Raw genomic sequence first — 10,149 nt, forward strand, 5'->3', positions numbered from 1 at the left:
GTGTCGTCGACCCAGTCCGCAGTGCATGCGCCCCGGCGGCTCGACCAGCCACGAAACGCTGACGTGAAATGCAAATTCCGTCGGACCCCACGAACTGGAGACGAGACGACCCGCTTCTGTGGCAAACATAGTACAACACGCGTCGATCGCGTGAAAACCGCCGCTTTTCGGCAAGCAGCCACTTCGTGCGATTGAACGCCCGTATAACGACGTCGCAGAAGCAAGGAAAAGCCATATACGCCGTTTTCGCTAATGCCTATGTAACAGGGCACCATTACTGGTAGGAAATGAGCCCCTCCTACCTCGGAGCATTCATCTAGAGGGTAATGACAACCTATTCTTGCTGACGGAATTACAGATAACGTATATCCGGTGGCGAGATGATCGGAGTACTCGAAAACTACAGACGCTCGGGTATCATCATCAGCCTGACCACGCCCACTGCAGAGCAAATGCCTCTCCCATGTCTCTCCAATTAACCCTGTCCTTTGCCAGCTGCGCCCACGTAATCTTGTGCCGCCCCCCGCTACGCTTGCCTTCTCTCGTAATCCATTCAGTTACCTTTAGGGACCAGCCGTTACCTTGCCTTCGCATTACATGGCCTGCCCAAGCACATTTCTTTCTCCAGATTTCGACTAGCCCTATCTGAGATTAAACGCCTAACGTGAGTCATGATGATAGTAATGGTCTTCACGCAGACCCCGTTAGTCACGTTACGCTGAGCACGGAGCCAGGAGTGGGGCGAAAGCGCGGCGACCCCATTTGCATACTCACACCCTCTCCACGTCCTCTCATCCCTAACCCTTCACCATCGCGGTTAAGGCTGGCGCTACATGGTGGCGGTGCATCCGAACAGCGGACCAAATCCATGACAAGCAGTGCAACATACAGCCCCGTATACGCCGCCCTAGTCTGGCGACAGCAGGACAGCGCGTGCCTTCCGTGTCACGTGATTCTAACTCGCGTACAAAGTGACGGCCGCAAATAGCTCGACGGCGAAACCCGCCACGGAAGCCTTGTATCTGTCACGCCTGCGTAGCAGGCCAGTGGCCGACGTTGCCGAAGGCCAGGGCTATATAGATATGGATATCAACAGGGCCCTTCGGATACAGAGGAAGAGGCCAAAATCGTGACGACGATGATGATGATAATGAGGCGGTAATTCCTCCTTTGTAGCGGAGGATCACAGAGTTCACCGAGTTTGTCTCGAGAGGGCTGGCAGTGTAAAGAGGAAAACAGGCTTTCTCCTAATAGATTAACTCACGCTCGCTTAGTGGCAGATAATATTCTTATTATTATTAATTGGTTTTTGTGGAAAGGAAGGACGCCTTAGCGTTTTTGCCTCCATAAAAACGCAGCCGCCGCGGTCGGGCTCGAACCCGGGAACTCCGGATCAGTAGCCGAGCGCCCTAACCACTGAGCCACTGTGGCGGGTTTGGCGGATTTTAATAATAATTGGTTTTTGGGTAAAGGAAATGGCGCAGTATCTGTCTCGTATATCGTTGGACACCTGAACCGCGCCCTAAGGGAAGGGATAAAGGAGGGAGTGAAAGAAGAAAGGAAGAAGAGGTGCCGTAGTGGAGGGCTCCGGAATAATTTCGACCACCTGGGGATCTTTAACGTGCACTTATATTGCACAGCACATGGGCGCCTTAGCGTTTTTCCTCCATAAAAACGCAGCCGCCGCGGTCGGGTTCGAACCCAGGAACTTAAAACTGTTTTTTGTATGCTCGTTTATAAATTCCCGCTAGGCCAACTAACCAATGCTTCAACATGAACTAATCACGCGCACAACCTGGACACATTTCTTTTTGTGTAAATAGTTTGTGAGTATTACCTCTCCCCCTATCCTCTCTTCCTGTCCCCTCACCTCTTTCATTTCATTTCTCCATTCTGCCTGCTGTCCTTTATTTCCGCTGCCCCAGCTCAGGTGCTTCAGTATCGATGGCAGGTGCCGGGGATGGCAAAAATATTTTCCTTCCTTTTTATTATTATTTTAATAAACCACTTAATACTACTACTAACCAACGTAACTCACGGGCGCAGCTGAAGACGCCTCGCGTAAACAACATGTGCCGGCCTCGGCGCGCGAACGAATCGTTTCGACGCGATCACTTTTCCGCGAATACAATTCCGCACTGATTGCGGAGAGCCGGTAATTCAACGCGACTCGTTCCACGGGAAACAGGGAAAAAGGGCCTGTCATCTCGCGTGTCTCTCTCTGAAAGGTGTCGCTCTGGGCGTGACTATCGTAAGACATTTATACACGGCAGTTCTCTTATTCGTGTGTTTGCCTTAATGCCGGTATACGGAATGTAAAGTGCGCTTGTTTTTACATTGCTTTGTACCTTTCCCTATTAACCTCCCTTGATCGAGTCACTCTTTCGTATTTTGCGGCGGCCGCGTTTCGATGGAGGCAAGACGCTAAGGCGCCCGTGTGCTGTGCGATGTCAGTGCACGTTAAAGATCCCCAGGTGGTCGAAAATAATTCCGGAGCCCTCCACTACGGCACCTCTTTCTGTTCCTGACACCGAAGAGCAGGACAGTATACCGCATTGCATAGCGCGATCACGCCTGTAACGCGAGGGTCCATTTTAACTGATGGCATGGTAACCGTAATAAAAAAAAACGGTATTCACCAAGATCGATTCAGTTCTTAGCGATAGCTTTTCGATTCTACTGTCAGTACGGAAAACTGGCGTTATACGAGAAATATGCATACCGGAGAGCTAATAGGCTCTTCGGGGACGGTCTTACGTAGACCTGTTGCGCAGCCTCCGTACGTGAAACCGGTATGCGTGTTTGGTACGCCTCCGGTGAGCTTGATCTCTGTATTCGAGTAAATGCGGTAACCGATGACGCACGCTTACGAAGCTTAGCGACACGTCGACTTTCAACAGGGACCCATGGACAGGGGGAATACTAATAATAATAATTGGTCTTTTGGGGAAAGGAAACGGCGTAGTATGCCTCATATATCGGACGCCTGAACCGCGCCGTAAGGGAAGAGATGATTATAATTATAATTATAATAATAATAATAATTGGTTTGGGGGGAATGGAAATGACGCAGTATCTGTCTCATATATTGTTGGACACCTGAACCACGCCGTAAGGGAAGGGATAAAGAAGGGAGAAAGATGTGCCGTAGTGGAGGGCTCCGGAATAATTTCGACCACCTGGGGATCTTTAACGTGCACTGTCATCGCACAGCACCCGGGCGCCTTAGCGTTTTGCCTCCATCGAAACGCAGCCGCCGCGGTCGGGTTCGAACCCGGGAACTCCGGATCAGTAGATAAAGGAGGGTGCGAAAGAAGAAAGGAAGAGAGGTGCCGTATTGGAGAGCTGCGGAATAATTTCGACCACCTGGGGATCTTTAAAGTGCACCGACATCGCACAGCACACGGACGCCTTAGTGTTTCGCCTCCATCGAAACGCAGCCGCCGCGGTCGGGTTCGAACCCGGGAACTCCGGATCAGTAGTCGAGCGCCCCAACCACTGAGCCACCGCGGCGGGTACAGGTGGAAACGGAAGTTCTGGACTGAATTCGGCAGAGACTCGAATTTCTCAGCGCTATACAACCGGGGCGTTGGGCACATGCTATAGGGAGCCGAGAAATATGCACAGACGCGCCCGCAGTGTTGGCAACAGGCCGATGGTTACTCTCAAATCTGGTGATTTTGACACGCGAAAAACTTGGACGAGCACCCTAGAGAGGGCGACAAACGAGAGAAGGGGATGGAGGGCGAATTCATACTCGGAGCGTCGTTCGCATAGGGTGACATTTAGCGCAGAGCAGCAGCAGCAGCAGCCGGGGCGCCGCTCATGACCCAGAATGACTTACGCCTCCTGTAAGCATTTTGAAACTAGCGAGACATAAGCAAGTACGACGCTGTCCCTCTGATCACTTCAATCAAAGCACACTCGATTATTGCTCCAGCTGCGTCGCAAACGGTGGGGCTGATTTAACGCGAGGCTAACCTCACCTGCAGCCAACAACCTCAACTCCAACGTGCCGAATATTTAGCACAGGAATGTATTCCTTGTCTTTTGATTCGACTATTCGATCGTGCGGCACTTCGCCGGCAGTCACTCCATTCTGACCGAATGTTCGCGTGGAACGCGACAGACTAATCCCGTAATTTTTTTCTTTGTCTTTTCTTTCCACGAGGCTCATCATTCGTGCCTCACCAACGACGCATGTTCGATTACGAAACTATGACTAAAAAAATCGAGTACTTTCTGCGGGCATTCGGTCGGTGTCACATCAGTGCTGCTGTCGTAATAAACGTATTTCAAAAGGGCTATCTTCTTATTTTACGCTTATTTTACGTCCACTTATGTATGCTTTCACATTACTATCCCCCTGAAAACGACGTTAGATGTTTTGGTGATTACAAACAAGACACGATGGCCTGTCCGCCATATATTTGCTCTCTAGCTTCAAGAAAAGAGGAAATATTGGGCATTCCAGAGGGAGCTTTCAATTTCATGGCGAACATGCATGCCAGTAATTACACCCAGGAACGTCAACCTTCGCCACGGCGTTGTTCACGCATCTAATCTAAGGTTAAAGGGAGAACTGAAAAGACTACCGCATTCTAATTACAGAGGCCAATTTCACGGAAAGCGGTGTCTTTATGTCCAAAGGGTGAAAAAGAAGATAAATACATGCGTCGTTTTTTCACAAGCACACTGCGACGCCAATACAATTTTTTTCCCCTTATTACACGGATCTCGGAGACTAGACTAGACCATCATCCACTTCAAACAGTGATCACGGGGTCAGTGCCATAAAATCAAAACGATAGAAACACGGATCTTGGAGGCTAGACTACACCGTCAACCACTTTAAACAGTGATCACAGGGTCTGTGCCATAAAAACCAAAACGATAGAATTCTAACAAAAAAAAATATATATCGTATAGGGTTAAATGTCCTCGGTGTCCTTGTTAGCCCGACTTTCATTGCGAAATGACAGTCGTTTCGGCCCAGTCACCCAGTGAATTTACGGGGCCAAAGGTCCCTCTTGCCTTATCGAACGTTACGCGTGACAAGGCCCGTACCGACCCGAGTAGTGCGTTGCGATACGACACGGGAGACCGGCCGGAGCGCGATAGTAGTACTTATCAGATAAAATGAATGTCCCTTCTGGCGGAGAACAACTGGCCGCATCCCGACTGATAGGCAGGCCGCCAAAGCAGAAAAACAATCCACGCTAGACGCCGAAAGCAAAACATGACGAATCACTTGCGGCGACGCCAAGAGTACATATCACGCATGCAGCCCGCGATACGCGCTTGAAAGCAATAAACGGGAGAAAGTGAACCTGCCCTAAAAAAGGCCATGCGTTAGGCCGCTCGGAGCCCCCGGGCTCGAACCCGGCCTCGTTTCGATGGGGGCGAAACGCAAAAAGCTCCCGTGTGCTGTGCGATGTAAGCGTACGTTAATGAACTTCAGGCGGTATACATTAATTCAGAGCTTTCCACTATAGGAGGAGGGGGAAGAAACTTATTCGTCGTATGACAAAGAGGGTATAGGGGTTAGGGATGAAGTATAAATAGGTGCGGGGGTCCTGGAGACGGCGTTGGGTGGCTTGAAGACCATGCTTCTAGGCGACCTCCAGGGCCCAACCCACTACCCGGAGTTGTACCTCCGGGTCAGGGCTGAACAACGCAGTCTCCCACTGATTTTTGTCTCAGATTTGGAAGCTCAGAGGTGGTGGGTCCTCCGGGCACTCGAATGGGATGTGACTGGGATTTGCTTCAGGACGAGTGCAGAGTGTGCGGCGGGAATTGCATTCTGCGGGATACGTCAGGGAGTAGATATAAGGATTTGGGAATATCCAAGCCTGAAGCTGCCGCCAGGAAACCCGCTCTGCTTTGGTGAGGGATTTGTACGGTGCTAGGTATTTGAGTCGATCGTTTCGATAGTGGGGAGGTGATTCCACGGTAGGTTACCAGGCGCTCCCTCCCGAACCAGGGGTACTGGTCGCTATGTGCCCGGTTGACAAACCCTCGGGCACATTCTTGACCTGCTGTGTTCCCCGGGTGGGAGGTGTGTGTTGGCACCCATATGAGCAGGAACCGTCCTTTGGATATATTTGGCTCTTGCCAGGATGGAGGGAGCCGGGGCATGAAGCCTTCTCTTAGCGAAGTTCCTGGTAGCTGACTTCGAATCACTGAGGATGTATCCGGCCTTGGTGCCGGCTATGGCCGCCTCCTCAGCCTCTGTCGATAGTCGGGTGTTGAGGGACACCACGCGTTGTCCGTGGCTGTCTGCGACCGCGAGTGCAGATGCTTCCTTGTCGGGGTATCCTGCCGCATCCACGTGAACCATTTCCAGCAAGCGTGTTTGATGCAGTGCCTTGGCTCTGGCGGCGCGTCGGCCATGGTCATGCACACACCGTGTGCATATTCTCGGGAAGGGGAGGAATGAATATACGGTCGGCAATTTCATTAGGGAGTGAAAGTTCGGGGTAGCCGTGGTGGTGTACCCAATTTTAAGTTTTCTAACGATAGCCCTTCATGTGGTAGCGTAGGAGAGGCGTTCGTAGAGAGCTGCAAGATGCTCCTCAGCCAGTTTATGCACCATTAGCTCGAGCTGTTTTTCGGTGGGAGTATTTCTGGGTAGGTGGCGCCCCTGTGTGCGTCACTTCCGCAATTTTTGTTTAAAGAAAACGGTGACGCCTGGTCGCATACACGAAATCGAGTAAGACTTTCATCGCTTTGTGCGCTCTTATAATTAGGCGATTATAAGGTTCCTAATAAACCTGAGCTGGCTGTTGCTGGTCACCTGTGGATTAGAACTAGCCACGTTGCAGTTAACCATGGCGGCACACATGCAAAAGAAAGTATGCAAGCGCCAAACACGCGTTAAATGAATCACTAAGCAGAAGTAGCTTCGCTCCTTCGACCACCGTCTGTCAGAAATTACTCTGGAGAAAACCTCCAACGAGCACGCCACTTCCCGTCCTCCTAAAGAAACAACGCCGAAGCGCTACTTCCGCCAGCGCGCCCTTCGACGCTGGCGAAATCGTACAGGTAATCGAAGGGGGCCAGCAGCCGGGCGACCCACAAAACAGCGCGCGGAGCCCGGACAGAGGTCACCCGCTACCCATTTACCCCTCCCCCCCTCCCACTCCGGTAGCTCCAGGCTGATGTAGTGGCCCATGGAAAAACTACGCAGCGCGCCCAGCCTGATCGTGCAACGTCCGGCGACCTCCACCCATCACGAGCGACGATTCAAACTCCCCCCGTCTACGCTACGAACATGGTGCTGGCGCCGACCGAAACTTCGATCAAAAGCTCCCGCTCTTTCATCGCACACCAGGTTCAAACTCCGCGCCCAACTTTCTGCGGCCGTTTTAAAGTGTGGCCAGCAGATGCGTACCGCCCGCCTTTCGAGCCCCGCTTTAACGACCACTGTCACTCTATGAGTTATTGCGAAGTTTTCTGCAGTTAATTTGCCTACCTACAGGTGACGCAACCATTCTTAAGACCCCAAATTGCGAAGGAAAGCAGTGTTGTCGCCGCTCGAGGCGCGCCGTGATTTTATGGGTATAGTTTCGCAAATTCCACGCTTTGAAGAGCAGTAGCTGAGCTCTCGACGCGAAAGCAGCTGCCATGCGGCAAGCATAGCCCGGCTCAACGTCGCTAAAAAATCCCCAGTTCTGTTTGATCTCTGCGAGGAAAAATAAAGAGTGCTCAGCCGCCAGCCAGAAGCTGTCTCTGGAAGAACCGCGCGTCAAGGCAGCTGGCCCAACGTTTGCCCAGCGCAAACCCCGTCAACGACAGCCAGCAGAAGTGCGAGCGTAGTACATACTACGTAGCACTACCCAAATCAACCGGCCAAGGTCGCGCACACGAAGGCACGGCGGAATGACATACGACGCGCCGTCTGCGACCAAGGGCGATTTAGAATGCCGAATGTGCAAGTTCAACAGAGTTGCCCACGTCACCGCCGGCGATTACTACCTGCGCGGTGAATCACGCCAAGGTGGAGAGAGAGCCAATCAAAGGAGGCGGGTACGCGCGCGTAAGGGAAAAAATAAATAAAAAAAGCAGCAAATACGAAGCAGGAAGTCGAGTGGACGTTGCACCCGCGCCGCGCGCGATAGGAAACCGCTAGGCTGGGTTACGCGCGTGTCGCTCGCTCGGAATTCTAGCTCAAGTCAGCGCAGTCACGATAACTTCACACGCGGCTGTTAAGCACCGCTCTAAACATGCGAAGACCATGAAGACTTCCCGTTGCCGTGCGCGAACGGCGAAATAGTCTCCAATTTAACCGCTGCATTCGATCAACGTTTGCGAGCTGCTACAAAATATACAATTCGCTTTGCGCTTCTTTTCTTTTTTCAGTTTCGCAGCTGTAATAGAGCAGCTCATTTTCGTGATGCGGAGTTGAGACAGAATTAACGTCTTGCTTTTCGCTGAAAGCCCAAACATGCGCAACAATTCAACCACTCACATTAATTCGCACTTTCAGCGAGCAAAAAGGTGAACATGCGACAGCTGTGATGTGTAAACAAACCCAACTGTCGCACTTCAGGGGGCCTTCACGAGCGCTTCCGGTGAGCTTGGTACCGTTTCAAGAGCAAACCTGTCGCTTCCTCAGTTCTCTCGCACAAATGTTAGGGCGCGGGATCAAACCTCGGCGGGGGGGGGGGGGGGGGGGGGGGGGAGCACACTCACCTTGTGACCGCCGTAGAAGGCGATCTCTTCGGCGTTCGCGATCAGCCTCGAGTGCACGAATCGCAGGTAGCCTTTGCGGCGAGCCTCTTCGGCGACCATCTTGCCGAAGCGGGGCGTCATCTTGCGCAGGATGAGCGCCGTCACGCAGACGGCACAGAAGGCGACGGCCGGCGCCGGCACCCCGTACGCGCCCATCTCGTGCGCCATGCGAAACAGCGTGAACGTGATCACCACGACGTCGAGCAGCGGCTTGGTGATGTGCGAGTAGAGGTGCGCCACGGACTGGCTGAACGTGGTGATGTCCTCGGTCAGGCAGTGGTCGGCGTTCTCGAGCCGACCGTCGAGGTTGCTCACGCGGTAGTACGTCTGGTTCTTGAAGTACAGCCCGTACGCGTAGCGCACCAGCCGAGTGCGGAACGCCAGGCCCAGCTGACTCTCGAGGAAGCGGATCAGGCTGTTAACGAAAGTAGCCGGGATCGCAACCAGCAGCCACTTGGACAGCTGCAGCGCGAACCGGGTCATGTCCTTGCGCACGATGAACTTGACCACTTGGCCCTCGAGGCGCGCGACGTAGATGGAAAGGAACGTCCGCGACACGAGCGACAGCGTGTGCAGCAGCAGCAGCGCTCCTTCGATAGTCCGCACGCCGGGGATCATTATGCGCAGCAGCTTGAAGAGCTGGAGGAGGAACGTCTTGTTGAAGGCAGGGAAGGCGCGCAGCGCGGCCAGCGTACTCGCGGCCGCCCTGCCGTTGGGTTCGCTGCCCACCGTGTCGGGCGTGACAGCGGCCAGCGCGAGGTCCGTCACGCTGTCCAAGCCGACGTCGAGCCGCGTCTTCTCCGGGCTCGTCGTTGAGATGCGGTCCTGCGCGGCCCGGGCCCTCTTCTTGAGCGACTCGGCCACGCTCGAGACGACCGGGTAGCCCACACGGATGACATAAGCGGCGAAGATGCCGGCCGCGATGCCCCGAGTGATGCGCTCCCTAGGCACGCCATGGGTTTCGGAGAACTTTTCGATCAACTTGGACAAGGCGTTGGTCATAGTGGCGCGGGCTACGCGTACCAAAACGCTGCTGCGGGCTCCACGATGCGCCTTCTCCCTGTGTGCACTTCACGAAAGCGTGCCCTCCTTTGAAACGGAGACTGGCAACGCCATTTCCTCGAAGAGCGGCGCGCGAACACTCGGTCAGCCTCTCCTCACGGACACCCGCACACACGCCAGACGAAGCAGCCACGGCGCCACGGCAGACTGGAATGCAGAGCAGCGGAACGGCGGAACGATAGATCCCGTCACCTAACCAACCTGACAACTTTGGAAGCGCCGAGCCGCTTTGCTCACTGGCGGGGGCGCTGAGGAGCCATCTCCCTACGAGCGAAGAAATAGTCCCCACGTAGCATTGCAGACGTTTCAGTTAATTTACAACTGCGTTTGTAAAATATCATCTCTACGCTAAGT

The 10,149-nt window shown here is 53.4% G+C and overlaps 1 protein-coding gene across 1 annotated transcript in view; it reads right to left on the bottom strand.

Moving 5' to 3' along the window:
• Positions 1-9,737, bottom strand: part of Abcd1 (ATP binding cassette subfamily D) — a 98,846-nt gene extending 89,109 nt beyond the window's left edge. The window contains exon 1 of the mRNA XM_077640148.1: positions 8,695-9,737. Within this exon, the coding sequence (XP_077496274.1) occupies positions 8,695-9,735 (1,041 nt within the window). The 5' untranslated portion in view covers positions 9,736-9,737. The remainder of the gene's footprint in view (positions 1-8,694) is intronic.
• Positions 9,738-10,149: the final 412 nt, after the last annotated feature.

The sequence above is a fragment of the Amblyomma americanum genome, chromosome 10 (assembly GCF_052857255.1).
Source record: "Amblyomma americanum isolate KBUSLIRL-KWMA chromosome 10, ASM5285725v1, whole genome shotgun sequence".
Taxonomy (NCBI): Eukaryota; Metazoa; Arthropoda; class Arachnida; order Ixodida; family Ixodidae; genus Amblyomma; species Amblyomma americanum.